This window comes from Leucopleurus acutus (assembly GCF_964270905.1).
Source record: "Leucopleurus acutus genome assembly, chromosome: 17".
In the NCBI taxonomy this organism is placed as follows: domain Eukaryota; kingdom Metazoa; phylum Chordata; class Mammalia; order Artiodactyla; family Delphinidae; genus Leucopleurus; species Leucopleurus acutus.
In genome coordinates, this window is record NC_139159.1 from 45,285,733 (window position 1) to 45,305,904 (window position 20,172).

The following is a 20,172-nucleotide window of genomic DNA, read 5'->3' on the forward strand; positions in this document are numbered from 1 at the left end:
AGGTAAATTGCTCTTCTCATTACATCATTCAAGGGTAGGTACAGGCCATCAATAAGACTTATCACTGTTGATGTTGCCCTTGACCACCTGGCTGGGGTAGTGTTTGTCATGTTTCTCCAGGTCACACTCGTCCCCCACTTTCTATGCTGCGCTCTTTTCTATGCTGTCACTCTGCACAGCCCACACTTAACGGAGTGAGAGCTATGCTCCATGTCCCTGTGGGCGAAACATCCACATCAATTATTTGGAATTTTCTGCACCAGGGGATTTATCTCTTCTCCCTCATTTATTTATTTATTCAATCATTTATTTACATCAGTGTGGACTCATGGATATTAGCGCAGTTCATTTTTTAAAGTGCAGATTTTTTTCCCCATGGGGAAAGCAGGAGAAGCTGGCAAACATTTCCATAAACAAAGTGCCCTCAGCCTTTTCTCAAGCACATCTCGGGTATGTGTTAAATCCTCTGGGTAGCAAGGGACTCGGCATAGATGAGGAGGGATTGCTTGATGTCATCAAAATGGTTGACTCACTAACTGAAAACACCCTTGTGAAAACTTCCCTAGTATTTGCTTAATCTAAATCCCTCATTTCAAGGAAATGAAATTTAAATGCATTCTTTGTTTCTAAGTATTATTTAAATCACAGCAAAATATAAACAAATCAATGTTAAAAAAAAAAAGACAGAAAATCTCCCTCAGACTATAAAAGCAAACTAAAACACACCTATGAAGATGAAAGTGTGTACTAAAATTCCTAAATAAATTAATTAATTAAATTAAATTAAATACCACCACCAACAATGCCCAGGGATGATTTGGTCAGAGAGACAGGGAGCAGAAGCAGCGACCTCCCTGGCCCACAGCTTTCCTGGGGCCCTCAGAATCCCGAGGCCCTAAGAACTCACTTTCACTGTAAGTCTTTCCGAGTCCTAAGACCACTCAGCCTTCCGGTGAAGCTCCTGGTTGTCAGGGTGACGCCAGCAGGCAACACTGCCTTCAGACAACCACCACAGGCCATGGGTTTGGGACACACTCACTGGGCCTCTCCTGACTTCCAATGGTCTCTGAGCCCCCGGAAGACCGGCTCTTTCCACATGGCGGCTCCTCCCTCCCTTTTCACTGCGCTGCCTCCAGAACCTCAGGATTGCTCTTCTCACACCTCCTAAAGCCCCCATGGACCCTGCACCGACTGAGAGCTGGCCCTCCCCTCCCAGTCTCCCTTCCTCACCAGTTTTGGAAGGTAATGCTATGCAGAGACAAAGTTCTAGCTCTGACACAGATTATCTGTGTGACCCTGGGCAAGTTGCTTCACCTCTCTGGGCCAATTTCTCAAGTGTAACATGAAGACACTGGTTTCAAGTCAGCTCTAAACGCTTTCACTCTGAAATGTCATGATCCTGTTAAATCCTTAAAGGCCAGGATAATACTGTTTCCCAGTTGTATGGACAACTAGATAAATAGCGATGTAGTCATTAAATATTGTCTTATCTTTCCCTCAGTTCCCTCTTCTGGCCGGGGCATTTTTAATGATTATCTGGTATTTATACCCAGATATAATAAATTGTGTTTCATTGTTTTTAGATGTATGCTTCTTAGTTTTGCCGTCAAAAAGGTGTATTTGGGACTTCCCTTGTGGCGCAGTGGTTAAGAATCCGCCTGCCAATACAGGGGACATGGGTTTGAGCCCTGGTCCTGGAAGATCCCACATGCTGCAGAGCAAGTAAGCCTGTGCGCCACAACTACTGAGCCTGCACTCTAGAGCCCGCGAGCCACAACTACTGAGCCCAAGTGCCACAACTACTGAAGCCTGCGTGCCTAGAGCCCGTGCTCTGCAACAAGAGAAGCCACCGCAATGAGAAGCCCGCGCACCGCAAGGAAGAGTAGCCCCTGCTCGCCACAACTAGAGAAAGCCCGCGCGCAGCGACAAAGACCCAACGCAGCCAAAAATAAATAAATAAATTTTTAAGTGTATTTTTTTCTAAGTAGGATTTTTATTTTGATGGTTTCTAGCTTTTTAAGATGACTAATTTACCGAGTTGTAGGCTTTTTTTGTTTTTAAAGCTTTTTATTGAAACCGTTTTCAGCTTGTTAGGAGGAGACATCTTAGTTTCAGACAGAAGTGGTCCACACAATTGAAATCTTTTACCTTAAACTCTTTCAGACAGGAACTTTTTAATTTATTTAATTTATTTATTTTTGGCTGCTTTAGGTCTTTGTTGCTGGGCTTGAACCCATGTCCCCTGCATTGGCAGGTGGATTCTTAACCACTGCAGCACCAGGGAAGTCCCAAGTTGTAGGCTTTTTAAAGGAGAAGAATAGGATCAGGGAGGTGTATGCAGGAAGCTTGAGTCTGTAATACTTTATTTTATTAAAAAAATTTTTTTATTAATTTTTTTATTGGAGTCTAGTTGATTTACAATGTTGTGTTAGTTTCTGCTGTACAGCAAAGTGAATCAGCCATAAATATACATATATCCACTCTCTTCTGGACTCCATTGACATATAGGTCATTACAGAGCACTGAATAGAGTTCTCTGTGCTGTAATATTTTACTTCTTTAGAAAAAACAAGAAGCACAGATGGCAACATCTTAGAAAGTGATGAAATCTGAGTGACAGATACAAAAATTGTTACATGACTGTGAATATTTCTCACTTTTCTCGAATCACTCGAATCATGTTCTTAAGAATAAAAACTTCTCATATCCTTCTTTTTCCTTTTCTTGGCCTTTTGATTATCTGCTATTTGAAAATGCATAGCTAGTCAATTAAAATAGGACAGAGAAGAGGTGAAGCACCCCCTTGTCTAAGTTCTCCTTTCCCTTTACAGCTCACATTAGGTCCCACTTCCTCTACAAAGCCTTTCAGTTTGCCTCAGTCTCCTATGGAAACTTTCAGCCCATTGCCTGGTGCCTTTGTTGTAAGGTGCCACTTCTGGGCACTTAATCCACTACTTTTTAATACTCTGCTTGTGCAACAACCCACATTTTCATCTGTGGTACACTGATACCCTGTATTATCAGGATGGGCACGGTCACCGTGCTAACAACCCCACAAGTCATTTCTTGCCCACACAACATGTCCACGGTGTATTGACTGTGGGTCTGATCCATGTCATCTTCACTCTGGGACTGCTGAGGCAGCAGTCTTAACCTGTCACATTGCCTGTTTCCAGGTAGAAGAGGAATAACCTGGTAACCATCATCTAACTCTGAAAACTTCCACCCACCTGGCTTCTAACTGTATTTTAGTGGCCAAAGCAAGTCACCTGGGAACTCTTGAGTTTAAGAGGGCAAGGATGGCTAATCTTCCTGTTGGGAGGGGCACCACGGAGAGGCAACCAGTCTGTTGGGTGAACAGGACAGTAACACAATCTACCATTCCCTTAGGAAACATTTCTTCTGCTGAATTTGAACTTTCAACTCTCAGCTGACAAACAAGCTTTCTGTGATCTCACCTGCTGATGCGGCCAGTTTCTGCAGTGCTGCCCTCTTAAGTGAACCCTTGGTACAAGCATTTAAATATTTTATTGCATTTTAGCCCTTATTAATTTATAACCATGGATGGAAAATGGAAAATTAAAGTGCCGATATGAGTCATAAGGAACACAGGTCTCATAATTTAAAACACTGGAGAGGATCCTCAGGTATGCCAGAGCTGTGAACGTCTCAATCAGAGGTTCACCGGACAATCTAAGCTAATTGACTCTGCTCATCTGTGAAGGAAACACATTAATAAACTTGTAAAGAGCTAGAGCAATATCAACAAAACTTGTGTTTAAAAGCTGTGATTCAAAAGGTTTTTAACTCTCCGGGAACAGAAACTATTGCATCAACTTTTGGACATTGTAGTTTCCTGTGTATATTTTTAGGAACGTCTTATGTAGGGGCTCCCTGTGTTGGCTGATGTTTTTATTTAGTGCTTTGCACATGTGCTCTTTTTCCTCAGATTGTAAATCCCTGAGGATAGTATCTAAGGGGCACCACGGAGAGCATAGTACACTCAAGTTCTGCAGTGAGACCATCCTGGATCCAAATCCTCGTGCTGACACCACCTGGCAGCAAGACACTGGGCAAGTGACTTAAAGCCTTGGGCCCTCAGTTTTCTCATCTGAAAAAAGGGGGATTTTAATACTTAGCTCATGGTTTGTTGTGAGCTTTACCTAATACATGTGAAACACTAGCAGGTGCTACATAATGGAAATTTTGCCTAATCTACCGTTTGCTACGCTTACTGTGTGCCAGGCATGTAACATGCTTTATTCTGTAACAACCTCCTTACAACCCTAAAAGTAGGATTATCGTTCACATTTTGTAAAAATCAGAGAGAGTAAGTGACTCTCCCAAAGACACAGCCATTGGCAAATTATGTCTTGAACTCATGCCCTTTGATTACAAAATTCTACAAACTGAAAAAGAGGAGATTAACCGGTCTTCCTACTTCAAGACCTAAGGCATTGCAAGATTCTGCCTTTCTAGATCGTGAAAGAAGAGAAATTATACTTGAAAACATTTCAGGGTTAGATGTCGCATTGCTCTCAATTCATTCCATTCCCCTTCCCTGCTCTTTTGCGGGTGTGGTAAAGTATACATAAAATTTAGCCTTTTAACCCTTTTTAGTGTACAATTCAGTGGGATTAAATACATTCACAGTGTTGTGTAACTGTTATGACTGTTTGCAGAACTTCTTCATCATCCCAAACAGAAAGTCTGTACCCATTAAACAGTAGCTCCCCATCTCCCTGTAACCTCTGGTAACCTCTATTCTACTCTCCATCTCTAAGAATTTGCCTTCCCTTGATACCTCACTTAAGTGGAATCATACAACATTTGTCCTTTTAAGACAGGCTTATTTCACTTAGCCTAACATTTTCCAGGTTCATCCATGCTGTAGCAGGTATCAGAACTTCATTCCTTGAAAACATGGTTTTTATTATGGGCAAAAGCACATAACACAAAATCTACTATCTTAACCATGGTTAAGTGTATAGTATAGCAGTGTTACGTCTATTCACATTATTGTGAAACGGATCTCCCGAACTTTTTCATCTTTGCAAATCTGAAATTCTCTACTCGTGAAAAACATCTCCCCATTTCCTTCTCCCCCCAGCCACCATTCTACGTCTGTTTCTATGAGTTTGACACGTGTTTGCTTTTTTTGTGACTGGCCTATTTTGCTTAGTATAAGGTCTTCAAGTTTCACCCGTGTTGTAGCACATGACATGATTTCCTTCCTTTTTTTTTTTTTTCTTGAAGATTTATTTATTATTTATTTTTGGCTGCATCGGGTCTTGGTTGCAGCACAGTCTCTTCGTTGTGGCACGCAGGCTTCTCTCTAGTTGTGGCGCGCCCGCTCCAGGGCGCGTGGGCTCTGTAGTTTGCGGCAGGCAGGCTCTCTAGTTGAGGTGCGCGAGCTCAGTAGTTGTGGCGCGCGGGTTTAGCTGCCCCACAGCATGCGGGATCTAGTTCCCTGACCAGGGATGGACCCCGGGCCCCCTGCATTGTAAAGTGGATTCTTTACCACTGGACCACCAGGGGAGTCCCTTCCTTCCTTTTTAAGGCTGAATAATATCCATTATACATATGTAATGGAATATATATATATGTGTGTATATATATATCTCCCATTCTGTTTATCCATTCATCTCAGTGGACGCCACTTGGGTTGCTTCCTCCTTTTGTGAATATTGCTGCTGTGAACGTGGAGTACCCCCTGCTGTTTTCATAAGCAGGAAAGTATGTCTCCCAGACTCCTTGTCAGCTGGTTTCCGGGAGTTCAGCCAGTGGAAAGCTCTGGCAGAAGCCTGGAGGATGGCAGGAGGGGAGATGCCAAGGCAGTCCCCTTCTTTCTCTGCTTTGGGAGGCATTTCCACCAGCGGCAGCCTGGCTAAAGGCATCTGTGCCGCCTGTGTCGATCCACCCCTCCCACCATGGTCACAGCTCAAGCCAAGAGGTGACGGCAGTTTCCTTCTTATTTTTGCCAATATCTGTGCTGCCTCACTGTCTTTTGTCTGCCTTCTCATCTGGGTGCAACTGTGATATAAGATGTAAGGTTTCTTTCACTGGTGGGACATAACACAATGACACTCAGAGAGATGATAGGCAGAATTCTGTTACGTAAAGCGCCAGAGGAGAGAAGACATCCAGGCAGGACCACCTGGGGACAGGGTAACAGCAAGCTGAACTGTAGGAGGTGGCTTATGTATGGCAGGCAGGGTGGGGTTCAAGGTTTCGAGGGCTTCCTGGGGATTGGGTATTTTGAATAATTCTGTGGACCTAAGAAAGAAAGCACCACCCTGGGTGTTAGGTATGTGGGGCCTCTGGCCTTGGGTAAGTGCGTATTGTAACACATGCGTGTTAGAGCCTGATAAGGCAAGTAGTTTGGGTGGGGGCTTAGCAATTGAGAGACGATGAATTGAGAGTTTTCAGCCACGTCTTCAAAACTGAGTCAAGATGGCACTTGTGAAATATATTATTATGGCAACCAATTCCCTGACTACTTTCCCTCTGTGTAAAAGGTCTAGAATGGCTTCTGTTTTCCTGACTGAGCTCTGATGGGTACAGATGCATTCGATTGCACTCCAAATCCTTAAACATTGATAAACTGTATAACGTACCATGTTAATATCACTATTGATCAGAATACTGTGCTCTGTTGTTAGCCCTACTACCCACCACTAATGTAGCCCTCTGTCCACCTTGTCTCTTTCATTACTCGATGAGTTTCTTGGAGACAAGGATTGTGTCCTCGTCTCTCTTTCTCCCAACCCCCAGTCCAGAAGCTGACCAAACCCCAAATGTGTGCTTTAATAAGTGTATAATTCATTACATATATCTCAGAGCACGTCAATCACGATTTTTGACTTCCACCTTGGCTACAATTCAGGGCTGAAGCCAGCTTCACATTCTGACCTTCACAGTCCTGACCCCTGACTGGGACAAGATCCAGATTCCTTAATGAATCGTCTGGCATCCACATCTGCTTCCATACACTCCTATAAAATTGGCATCGATCACAGCCTCCATGAAGCACTTCTTTGTCATTTGACAGAAACAAGAGAGAGCTCTCACCGTTTTTTTTTTTTTTTTTTTTTTTTTGCTGTTGTTTAGTTTGGTTTTTAATTTCTGAGAGAAATATGGGACCTATCTCTAGGGCCAGCTTCGTGGGTGTGTGACCCGGGCAGTAGCACAGGGTCCCACACTTTAAAGGGCCCACACTTGGTTTAAGGTTCCACTGTTGCCATCTTGAGATTCTTAATACCCTTTAAACAAGAGGCACCACATTTTCAGTTTGCACTGGACCCACAAGTTAGGTAGAGGGTCCTGCCTATCTCATTTGTATGTACCTTAAGCTCGTGACATCAATTTTTCAAGTCATATGGGTTTAATATTTATGAAACCCTCAGTGGTTCGGAAGTTCCCTAAGGAAATATACTCCAAACCTCAGTGGAACATGGCACGAAAAGCTTTTCATCTTCTGTTACCTCCCCTACCTAAATTGACGCCCCTAAAACTTCCTTAGCCCCATCTCTCTTCTTCCTCCTTTCCCTCCAAATGTTAAGCCCCAGCTATTGTACTACTTGCTGCTTCTAAACTTGAGAGCTCACCAGCCACTAGGCACTTGCATATCCTGCTCCCATCCTGCCCAGGGTGGTCCTCTGTCTCTCTCCCTGGCTAACTCCAACTTACCTTATAATTCTGAATTTAGCTGTCACTACCTCTGGGAAGTCCTCCCTGACCTTCCCAAAGCTGAGATCTGGGGTTCTCATAGCGCGCCGTGCTATGAATATCTTAGCACTTATCTTGCTATTATGTTTTTCTATTTGTTTTTCTGTCTCCCTCATTAAACTGTGAGCTCCTTATAGACAGAGACTATTTCATTTTCTGAGGTGACAGCCACGCTTAGCTCCAAGAAGGTACTCAATAAGTTCCCTCCCATGAAATGAGTGAATGAATGAATGAATGGGTCCCTGGTTTAAGTGGACAGTGCATGAGGAGACCTATGAGGTTTTCTTTGGTCTCACCAAGGAGAGCAGTACTTTCATTATTGAAGAAGACATTCCACAGCTCCCTCTGGCATAGGCATGTGGATTCCCCTTCCAACGCATTGAGGGAACGTGTCGAGCCCCCTTTTTCCTTTCCAGGAGAGTTAAATAGTAGCTCTTTGAATTTCTCAGCTTTCAGAGGAGTACTGAGGTCTCTCCTGAGACAGCTGCTTGCTGAGGTCATGGAGGTAGTTCAAGTGAGACCTTCCCTCCCCCAAAGGACTGTCTGGCTCTATACAACTTCCAGATCAAGTGTCTCTTGCAAACTATCATATGTAGAATGGATAAACAACAAGGCCCTACTGTGTAGCACAGGGAACTATATTCAATATCCTGTGATGAACCATAATGGAAAAGAATATGAAAAAGAATGTATATATAAGTATCACTGACTCACTTTGCTGTACAGCAGACATTAACATAACATTGTAAATCAACTCTACTTCAATAAAATCATCTTTTTTTAAAGTGTCTCTTCCTTCAACCTTCCTAGTCTACGTTCTATTCACCCTTTACAAGGTCCAACCAAAACACTAACTCCCCACAGTTTTAATGTAATCAATCCCTCCGTTTGCCCACTGCATTTTGTTTGTACCTGTAAGGATACTTGGCAAGCTTCTAACATCGCAGTGGCTTGTGGACTAAGCTAGACAACAGCGCTGGGAGCAGAATGTTCTAACGTTTGTAGCCTTTATGTCTGTATGTCTTACCAACACTCACCACTCAAAGTAACATTGGGTGATTCGGATCTCTAACAGATGGATTGAAATACAATTTGTCCTAGAAAAGAAGAGATTTGAGAAGCCCTCAAGTTAAGATTATTATAGAGTAATTGTCAACGTTTCATTTCAGATTTGGAGCAAGAGAAAAACTGGTTGGATCTAAATTTCTTAAAGACAGGTTATATAGGAAGGAAGAGGAATGTGAGATAAGGCTGTTTAAGTGCAAGAGCGGTTAGCTTTACAAGCCTGTAAAGCTGTCACATTCTTATTGTGTAGCTTAAACATGGATCTCAAGGGACCCCAGAGTCATCCCCAGAGATGTCAGACATGGGCCCTTAATCAGAAATAATAATGAACAGCGAAACTGAGTAGGACCCTGTGAGGCCCTCCCGTGTACAAAAACCCCTCCATGTCCCCCGTTTCTTGTTTGTAGAAAAAGGTTTTAGTCTCCTAGGCCTTCCCTGAGTTCCAAAGAGCAGGCACAGGCACTTACCAATTAGGGAAGCGAGGGAATGCAGAAACAAGGGCAAAGTAGTTCAGCAAGAAAAGTAATAATAGTTCAGTGATAAAGCAGAAGCCCAGTTCCCCCTCAAGGGACATCCATAACAATCTGACACAAATCTTCGAGTTGTTATGCAGAAACTAAGACGCACCTCCCCACCACAGGTGGAGAATAGTGATTAAATAGACCCCAGATGATTAATATTCCTGAAACATCACCCTCTTACCTCACCGCCAACCAATCAGAAGAAGGTCATGCTTCCTCCACCCCTCATCCCAAAAGTTGCCTTTAAAAACCCTTCCCTGAAAGCCATTGGGGAGTTTGGAACTTTTGAACATGAGCTGCCTATACTCTTTGCTTGGTGCCTCCAATAAATGCTGTACTTTCCTTCACCACCATCCAGTGTCGGTACATTGGCTTTGCTGTGCCATGGGTAAGCTGACCCAAAATTCAGTCCAGCAACAACATCATTGTGGGAGTTAATCAGAAATACCAAACAAGAAAACCTCAGGGTTTTCTTTGTTTTGTTTTGTTTTCTCACTACAACGTTCTGTTTTCTTCCACATTAGAGATAATTTTCTGTTTGGGATCTTCCATTTAATATTTAATCATGCTCATAGCCATTTCGAACCAGCTCTAAGACAAGCATTAGTGCTTGAGAAGGAATGGAAATAGAGAATCTGGATGGGGAGTACTACATTCCAAGTTCCAACTCCCAGCAAGTTCCCATAGTTAGCTCCCACTTTGCCTTCCCCACCAGAATTGCAGATTCATTAGGCAAATGACTCATTGGTTCAAGGGAATCTTGTATTTCAGAGAGCTTACGGGGGGCTTCCCTGGTGGCACAGTGGTTAAGAATCCGCACGCCAATGCAGGGGATACAGGTTCGAGCCCTGGTCTGGGAAGATCCCACATGCTGTGGAGCAACTAAGCCTGTGTGCCGCAAATACTGAGCCTGTGCTCTAGAGCTCACGAGACACAACTACTGAGCCCACGTGTCACAACTACTGAGCCCATGTGCCACAACTACTGAAGCCCATGTGCCTAGAGCCCGTGCTCTGCAACAAGAGAAGCCACTGCAATGAGAAGCCCTCATACTGCAACAAAGAGTAGCCCCCGTTTGCCAACCAGAGAAAAGCCCGTGCACAGCAACAAAGACCCAAGGCAGCCCAAATAAATAAAATAATTTATTTAAAAAAAAATCTTGAGTGCTTAACTGAGATGCTTGGCTTACACAGTGATTACTAGAGGCTAACCTAGGACAAGGGCTCTTCCAGACCAAACACTAAATGGGAGGAAATAACCCCAAGCTGGAGTCCTATCTCTCACTATCTCTTAACACTCTGTGCTGGGTCTTGCAGATGTTACCCCAAAAAACTGGGTTCGCCTCTTGGTGGGTGTGGAGCTGAAAGACAACCAAAACAAAGATCAGGAAAAGGAAGGATGTATTACTTGCAGCAAGGAAGGAGAGCACTGGGGAATCTTCCCCAAAGCAGTGTCTTCTCAATAGCAAAATTGGGGAAATTTTAAGCTAAGGGTACATGCATAGTCATGAAGCGGCTTGGCGGCCACAGAGTCCAAGCTTTAGTTGATTGAAGTCCTGAGGGTCAGAAAAGGTCGACATCATCATCCCTTAGAGGGTGGTTGAGCGCTCGAGGGGGGTTTTAAATTCTGCGAAACAGCTTAAGAAAGTGCTTCAGGTTAATCTTTACCATTGAAACAGAACTGGGAGTCTTTACAACTGATATATCTTCTTTTTTTTAGAAATTTATTTTTATTATTTATTTGTTTATTTATTTTTGGCTGTGTTGGGTCTTTGTTGCTGCGCGCAGGCTTTCTCTAGTTGCGGCGAGCGGGGGCTAGTCTTCGTTGCGGTGTGCAGGTTTCTCAGTGTGGTGGCTTCTCTTGTGGAGCACGGGCTGTAGGCGCCTGGGCTTCAGTAGTTGCGGCACGTGGGTTCAGTAGTTGTGGCTCACGGGCTCTAGAGCGCAGGCTCAGTAGTTGTGGCACACAGGCTTAGTTGCTCCACGGCGTGTGGGATCTTCCCAAACCCGTGTCCCCTGCATTGGCAGGCAGATTCTTAACCACTGTGCCATCAGGGAAGTCCTACAACTGATTTATCTTTGCTATTGTTACTTCTCTTGCCTGAAAACAGTTTGTTCTTGTGTTCCCTTAAGATCATTATTGCTGAGGCCTGTTCAAGGACAAGCACTGTGGTCAGTCTTAGATCACAAAATGTCTTAGGCCAAAAATGGCTTCTCTTATGTCAAGAAAGCCACGCCCCGTTCTCTTTTTCCCGGGACTCCTTACCTTATTCACTTACACAGAGACCGTGTGGCAGTAATAGGCTTGATGATTGTTTAGAGCTGCAGTTATGATTAAAAATGCTACCTGAAGCACAGCAAGGATGTCCTTGACACGCAGCCTGTTTTCTGGGAAAAGATTACTACCACAGTAATTGAGCTGGGAAGCGGAGACAAATTGCTCTCGGCAGCTTCAGCAGTGTTTCAAAGCACTGCAGTTGGCTGGAATCACCCCTATCGTTTCTCCCCCCTCCATCCAGTCTACAAGATAACAGCGATGGCACCTACAGATTATCTGCAAGATACAAGTGGAAGGAGAAAACAACCCCACAACCAACTAGAATGTAAAAGAATCTCGAATCCATGACAGAGTTACACAAATGACCAAATGAAAGAGGAACTCCACTGGGGGCCGACTACGCGGCCGGCCGAGAGTGCAAGATGATTTATCTATTTACAATGGGCCGGCGGCGCCAGCAGCTGGCCGTAGCCCGCGGTGACATCACGGGGCCCGGGCGCCCGTCACGTGGTCCGCGAGCCGCTCCGCCCCCTCCTGCTCCTCCTCCTTCTCCCGCAGCCTTCCGAGCGCTGGGTCCGGCCGAGGCAGCCGCTCCGAGCTATTGGGGGAGGCGCGGAGCAAGGGCCGGCGGGCGGCGAGCGGGGCTGGGAGCGCGAGCGGGAGCGGCCTTGGAGCCGGCAGTAGCCGCTCGGCGGGCCCGGACCAACGCGGCTGAAGCTCCTGCAAAGTTGGGCGCGCGCTCGCGCCACTGCGCCGGCGGCCCGAGCGATGAAGATGGTGGCCCCCTGGACGCGGTTCTACTCCAACAGCTGCTGCCTGTGCTGCCATGTCCGCACCGGCACCATCCTGCTCGGCGTCTGGTACCTGGTGAGCGCGGCGGACCTTGGCGAGCCCCGGGGCGCACCTGCCAGGGAGGAGGGCGGGCGCCCCGCACCTCGCAGGGACCCCGGCCCGCGCCCCCGCCTCGCTTTTCACGACCTCTAGCTGGTTCCCGGTGCGGCTTCGGGGTTGGGTGATGCCAGCACTAATCCGCCTAAAGTTATATTATTAGAAACTTAATTCTCCGGGCGAGCGGGTCAGCGATGTCCCGGGCTCAGCCAACCTGTGGCGAGGGGTGCAATCAGGGCCGGAAGTTCGGGGCGTTTCGGGGGTGCGGGAAGGCAGGGGCGCCCAGGGCCGGGAGCGCCGGAAAGCTCTCAGCTGGGAGCCGGCTCGGCCGTGGGGAGGTCCGCGGTTTCCGGTGAAAGTGCACTCGGTGGTCAGAGAACTCCGATCCGGTCTGCGGAGCACGTGCTTTCCTTTCCTTTCTTCTTAGCAGCACCCGCTGGGCTTTGTGTTTCGACGGGTCCCGACAAACGTCGAGGCGATGCGGCACCTCGTGCTACCCCCAGTCGTCGGCCCGGGTTGCGGGCCCGCGTGCCTATTCTCCCAGCCCGCATCTGGCCTCGGGTTTGCTGTCCAGTCTCCTGCGCACCTTCACATCCCGAGTGGAAATGGTTGGGGGCTCTTTACCCACACGTTTGTTGTAAAGCCCTTACTCTAGGAAGGGATTTGCCTGTGATTTATTGCGTTACAATCTGCCCGGGGCAGCCATTTTACGCCCACTGGCTTTCCTGCCCCTTTACAGATGATCCCTGTACCTTCTTAGCCGACACCGGAGGAGGCAAATCTGGTTTGTCTTTAGGTTGGAGCTTTTAAGATCTTATTTGTATGGGGAGCAGTGATTATCAGGGGCAGTGAGGGAATCTTGCCCTGTGCCAGCTCCCGGTTGGTTGTTGGCCCCCCGAAGACTGCACTGAGTCGGATTCCACTGCATTTCGGTTTTGGTCATATCATGATGGAGAGTTAGACCCGAGCCTTTTTGCAGTGAATATCTCTGCATCATGAGGAAACACCTTAAAAGTGGTAGTAAGATGGCATATAGAACTTTTAGGTGGGCATAAATTCTTTTCTTCTTAGTCATCATAGTTTTTTGGTCAGTTCATAATTCAGTTTTTTGATATCTATGGACATTATGCCGAATTGTGAACTCGTTTGTTGTGTCATTTTAAGCAGAACGTCCCCCCGCCCCACATGGTGTTCTCTGTGCTATTTATAGTTTCAAGTTTCCTTTAGTCTGTGCCTATCACAGGCCGCACAATAGAAATATTTGGCCTTAAAAGCTTTCAAACAGATCCTTGGTATGTGTGGGTTCTTACTGTGCGGTGTGAATGCAGATAGAACGTCTGCGTATTGGCTCAACCCTGATTTTGCTAAAAGCAAAGAAATCTCTACAGAAATTTAAAATTACAGTGGAAGGTGAGTGGGTGGCCTCGAAATAGTGCTTTTATTGATGATCAAGACAGATAATTTTATACACATGTCTTGTGTCCTCCTTGAAAATGTTTAAATCTGCAGACTTGCAAGTACATCCGTGAATGTAATTTGTAAAATCTAGGGCACTGCATTAGGCAAGTGGACTACATGAGCTACAGGAAAGATAAATCTACTTTGAGCCCTGCTGTTGGCTGTAATCCAACTAACCAGTATTGGTGTGATAAAAGGAGAGCACTCACGTACTCTGCCTATGGCTTGAGCATGCTTTCTGGGGGAAAGTAGTTATTGGTATGCACGTTTTAGCATTTGGAAATATATGGCCTTTTGAAAGGTAATTAGAAAGCTTTCCAGCAAATGTGAATAAGAATGCCGCTTTAGGTAAACCTCACATCCGGGAAACCTGCCGGTCATCTTTATAAGTCTTTTGCATTTCACAAAACAATTTAAACTTTTTTTTAAAAAAATAGTGAGTTTCCCTCATACCTTTGAATATAATTTGGTTATCCAAAACATTGATTAACATGACAGTTTTTAAGATGAAGGAGCCAAAGAATAAGGCATCTCTTCCTCCTTACCTTACCCCCTCACCCCACCAGCCATCTGGCTGAGATGGGGTTACTTATCAGAAAGGGGGAGAGTTTTCAGGAAAACAGAAGGGTAGGAGTATAGATAGGTATTCAAAAAAGAGTCCACTAGAAAGGATAGGTAAAGTGGATCTTTTTTTACACATTTTCTAATTGTTTCCTACCATGACCATTTACTAACGTCCTGTGTTCCAGGGACTATACTAGATATCTTTTTTTTTTTTTGGCCGCATCCCACGGCTTGTGGGATCTTAGTTCCCCGGCCAGGGGTCAAACCTGCACCCTCGGCAGTGAAAGCACAGAGTCCTAACCACTGGACCGCCAGGGAATTCCCTAGATATCTTGACTTGAAAAAAACCAAAACGAACAACGTAAGAACTGTGAGTTGAGTTTATTCAGTGTCTTACTGTGTAAGGTAACCCAGAAGACAGCCTCTCAGCTCTGAGAAACCGTTCTGAAGAGGTAAGGGAGGAGAGGAGCCAGGATATATGAATTTTTTGCTGTGAAAAAACCTGTAGTCGAAATCAAAAGGTGACTATTAATCACAAAGAACAGGCGTCTCCAGTTGATGATTTTAGTGCTTTTCTATGTATGGGAAGATGCAAGAATCTGGGGTCACTGAAATTTTTCCTTAGATATGTATCCTCACTATCTTGGGGCAGGCATCCGAAGCACAGACTGCTTCCTGTTTGTCTCCATCCTGAATTCCCCTCAGGCCCACAGTCAGTGGGTGACTACAGTGGCTAATGGCTTGATCCTTGGAGAACTGGAATAGTAGGCAACATTTTTCTCTACAATGCTTTTTTTAAAATTTTATTTTTAAAAACTTTTTAAAATTTTTGGCCGCGTGGCGCCGCATGTGGGATCTTGGGTCCCCGACCAGGGATCAAACCCACGCCCCCTGCAGTGGAAGTGCAGACAGAGTCTTAACCTTTGGACTGCCAGGAAAGTCCCCTCTCTGCAGTGCTTTGCATAAGCTTAATTTTTATGTCTTGGTGAGGTGGATTTTTTTATTCCCGTTTCATAGATGAAAACTGAGGCTAAGAGACCTTAGGTGATTTACTTAAGATTGGCTTGTGGTTTGAGTGATGTTTCGGTCTGTGCTGTTTCCACAGTTTAACCTTTTAAAAGTTGAGTGTGTGTTTTGTTTTTGCCTTGGAATTATAAAGGTTTCCTTCAGTCCAGTAAATTAAAAAAGCATATTGATTTCAGGTATTTGTATTAGAGATCTGTTTGTTTTGCTTTCTTTTAAGTTTCCTTTTTTAAATTGAGGCATAATTTACATACGGTGAAAAATCACAGATATTAGGTGTACAGTTCATTGACATGACCAATGCATGCACCTTTGTAACCCACACCCTTAGAGAACATTTCCAAAACCCCAGAAAGTTCCCTTGTGCCTCTTCCAGTATACCCCTCCACAGACACCCCGACCCCATAGGTGAGTTTTGCCTATTCATATAAGTGGAATTATACCGTATGTATTCTTTTGTATTGGGTTTCTTTAACTTAGCATAATGTCTTAGATTCATTCATGGTTTTGGAGTGTATCAATAGATTGTACCTTTTTATTGCTGAGTATTGTATGAATATACCACAGTCTGTTTATTCATTTGCCCGATGATGGACATTTGGGTTATTTCCATTTTGGGGCTATTATGGATAAATCTGCTCTGAACGTTCTTGCAAAAAAGACTTTGTAGACAATTGTTTTTATTTCTCTTGAATAAATACCTAGCAGTGGAATTCCTGGTTGTTGTGTGGTTTGTTTTTTTGTTTCGTTTTGTTTTGTTTTTTGCAGTATGCGGGCCTCTCACTGTTGCGGCCTCTCCCGTTGCGGAGCACAGGCTCCGGACGCGCAGGCTCAGCGGCCATGGCTCACGGGCCCAGCCGCTCCGCGGCATGTGGGATCCTCCAGGACCGGGGCACGAACCCGTGTCCCCTGCATCGGCAGGCGGACCCTCAACCACTGCGCCACCAGGGAAGCCCCGTTGTGTGTTTTAACTCTGTAAGAAACTGCCAAGGTGTTTTCCAAGTTGCCATCTTACACTCCAGGCATCAGTGTATGAAGTTCAGTGGGCGTGTAGTGGTAGCTCCTGGTGGCTTTAGTTTGAGTTTCCCTTATGACTAATGAGGTGGAACAGTTTATCTTTGCTTCCTTTGTGAAGTGCTATTGATTGCCAATGTTTTAAATTGGGTTTTGTCTTTTTTTTTCTACTGATTTGTAAGAACTCTCTATATTTTGGATACCAGTCCTTTGTTAAACACATACCTTGTGAATATTTTCTCTCAGTGTGTGGCTTGCCCACTCATTTTCTTAATGGTATATTTTGATGAACTGGAGTTTTTAATTTCAATTAAGTTCAACTTGTCATTGCTTTCTTTTATGGTCAGTACTTTCTGTGTTCTAAGAATCTTTGCCTACCCTGAAGTTGTAAAGATATTCTCTTATATTTTCTTCAGAAGCCTTATGGCTTTAGCTTTTATATTTACATCTGTGGTCTATCTCTAAGTTTTGTGTTAACGATGTGAGGTAGAGGTTTGTGTTTATTTTAAAAGGCAGTTTAATCATTAAACCTAAAAAAAGTTGATTTATCACATAACCTTTAATAGCTACAAATGTTTTTAGAAAGACGAGTAAGGTGCCTATCCGTCTTCACAGAGAATGAGGACTGACTTGTCCCGGTTTCCAGAGGGATCGTGATATGAAAGAAATACTTAAAGTAGAATGATTGCTATGCAGGCTTCTGAGGTTTCCTCTCCTTCTTCAACAAAACTTAATATTCTAAGCCTGAATCCATTAACCTTCTCCCCAAATTTGCACATACTCGAGTCTCTCTTGTCGTGGTCCAAACGCGGGTTGGAAAAGAATTTCCAGACACAAGGCATAATGTAAAGAACATAGTATTTGTTAGAGGGAAGGGTCGCTGCCAGAAGAGCAGGCCGACTTCCTAATAGTCTGGGAGAGTCAAGCCCGAACAGGTGCTGTTGATCGGTTTTTATAGCCAGAAAGCAAAGGAATGGTCTGAGGTGAAAATTTTGTTTCCTGATTGGTCAAGGCACATATACCTTCCTTCTATAGGGTGGGAGTGGGACAGGGCATATACCTTTCCTTATTTGGGACAGGTCCCGTTGCCCACGTGGGTCCTTATTTGAGACTGGTCCCAAGTTGCCCAGGTGGGCTCAGGAATTTCATAACCATGGCAATGTGGTGAGGGAGATTGAGAGTCCGGTAGTGGGTGTAATGCTGAAACATTTTCAGGCAGGGTCGTCCTTTGTCCTTGGAGCACCGTTGTCCTTAGAGCACCACATCTCTTTCACCTTCTATCTGCATTTCCCAGTTTAGCTGCCTCTGTTCCCCTTGCCATCTGAATCTCTTCCTTTATTCCGTCTCCATGTCCTATTGATTTTTGCTCAACCTCTGATTACCTTATTCTGTCGTGTTCTTATTCTTGCTACCATTTCCCTCGTTTAGGCTCTCATTAGCACTCACTTGGCTATTATAATAGAATCATAACTGGTCTCCCTGCTTCTAGCCTTGCCATCAATAATCCATTTTTTTTCAGTCCATTACAAATGCAATTTCCAGAGGTATTTTTCTCAAGCACAAATATGAGCTTGTTATCTTACTCGTAAAAAATGTTGGCTTCTATCAGGGAGATGTGTGTATTTCATGACCTGTGTGTTTCAAGTCAACTTAAATTGGCTTACACAATTAACAAGTGCAGTGGTTTCCACCACACCCCTTTCCTCCTTTCTCCCATCCCTTCCCCTTTCAGGTTATCTTCCTTTAGGATACAAATGGCCAGCCAGTACTTAAGCCCTGGGTCCTGAGATTCATTCAGATTTGATAAATGTAAGTTATCTGTCCACCTCTGAGCCACATAGGCCAGGGTTATGTGACTAGAGTTATACTGATGAATTTAGGTCTGGGATATGCTTCCCTTGAACTATTTATTGACTAGGAGAGATGTGAGCCAGAGGTGGAATTAATTTAAAACACCAGCTTGAGAGTGGAGGGATGAGGCATCAGAGACTGTTACTGGGAGGAGGAGGAAAGAATGTTTGGAGAATAATACAGTAAAAAAATCCCTGCTATACTCTTTATGCTAAAGCCCGCATTTCTTGTGGAATGTGTTTTGCCATCAGGACCTGAGTTTCTCCCTATACACTCAAGCATACTTTTTGCTTTGTAGTTTCTTTCATTGTTTTATCAGGTAATTTTCTTATTGTGTTTTTAAAAGTGGTCCTGGGGCTTCCCTGGTGGCGCAGTGGTTGGGAGTCCGCCTGTCGATGCAGGGGACACGGGTTCATGCCCCGGTCTGGGAAGATGCCACATGCCGCGTAGCGGCTGGGCCCGTGAGCCATGGCCGCTGAGCCTGCGCGTCCAGAGCCTGTGCCCCGCAACGGGAGAGACCACAACAGTGAGAGGCCCGCGTACAGCAAAAAAAAAAAAAAAAAGGTCCTGGTAGTTGGAAGAATCTGTCATTGACACCTGGGATAGGTCCCCCTTTGTGCATATCATCCTTTTTATTATAATCCAGGTGTGTTTTAGGAGGTTAGTTATTCAGCAAGTACATACTGAATGCTTCTTTGTGCCAGGCATTATTCATAGGGGAGTTGGCCATATATCAGATTATAAAGGATGAAAGAGCTCAGGGTAGCTGGTCTCATTGGCTTTATGACCTGGCCTGTCAAATAATCAACTAGTTCACTTTGAAAGTCACAGCTTGCTTGTGTACCCAAGCCTGGTGGGTTCTTTTTGTGTCCTTAGAAGTCCTGGTGCAATAACTATTGATTTTTGTCTGTATAGTAATACTGGATAGTAAAACCGACATCTTGCATTTGTAGAGTGATTGATAGTTTTCAGTGGACTTCATATTTGTTCTTATTGAGACCTCAAAGCAACCCTGGGGTCAGGCACGATAGGTGGTGATATGCTCCCTTAAGATTAATAGTTTCTTTCCAGCTGTCAGATTCTTGAACTTGGTCTGTAAGTCCAGGGCGAAATAGGGGCTAATTCATAATATTTCTGTAATCCTTACTACCTGATGTTTTCCCTACTCTATTAGATTGTAAAAGACTGAAATTATAAGCTAAAGAGTATGGATTTTATTCTGTAGGCAGTGGGGAGGCACTGAAGAATTCTGAACAGGTGTGATAGGGTGAAAGCAGTTTTTAAGGAAGATTGAAAGGGCAGGCTCTTGTATAGATGGCCGGGAAACCAGGCAGGGTGTGGTACAGCCTTCCAGACAGGAGATGGAGCGATGTCCGTTCTTCCCAGCATAGGTCTCTCGTTTGCTAATGATGCAAATAATATGGATGGGAACTTTGATCAGTTAGTCAATGATACCGTTGCCATCCAGATTTTCTACGTCTGAATTCAGGAATCGAACAGATCTGGACAGAGAGGGATACTGGATTTTTGAGAGATGTCTAATGAACCCCTTTTAAAAGTATAGGCCTCCCTACCCCCAAATGTACAGGATCAAGGGAAGTTCTATAAAATATTGTCTGGTGAAGGTTTCAGTGGTATTTAACGCCTTTTTAAACTTTTATCTCGTGTTATCAGATGTTCATCCGAACCGTTTACCTTTGTTTTTGGCCATGCCGCGTGGCTCGGGAGATCTTAGTTCCTCGACCAGAGATCGAACCCAGGCCCTCGGCAGTGAGAGTGCCGA

The 20,172-nt window shown here is 44.7% G+C and overlaps 1 protein-coding gene across 2 annotated transcripts in view; it reads left to right on the forward strand.

Annotated features, from left to right (window-relative positions):
• The first annotated feature begins 12,187 nt into the window (after positions 1-12,187).
• The window catches only part of LAPTM4B (lysosomal protein transmembrane 4 beta), a 70,371-nt gene continuing 62,386 nt past the window's right edge, over positions 12,188-20,172 (forward strand). For both annotated transcript variants that reach the window (XM_082858707.1, XM_082858708.1), the window contains exon 1: positions 12,188-12,458. In XM_082858707.1, coding sequence (XP_082714833.1) covers positions 12,360-12,458 — 99 coding nt within the window. In that variant the 5' untranslated portion in view covers positions 12,188-12,359. The remainder of the gene's footprint in view (positions 12,459-20,172) is intronic.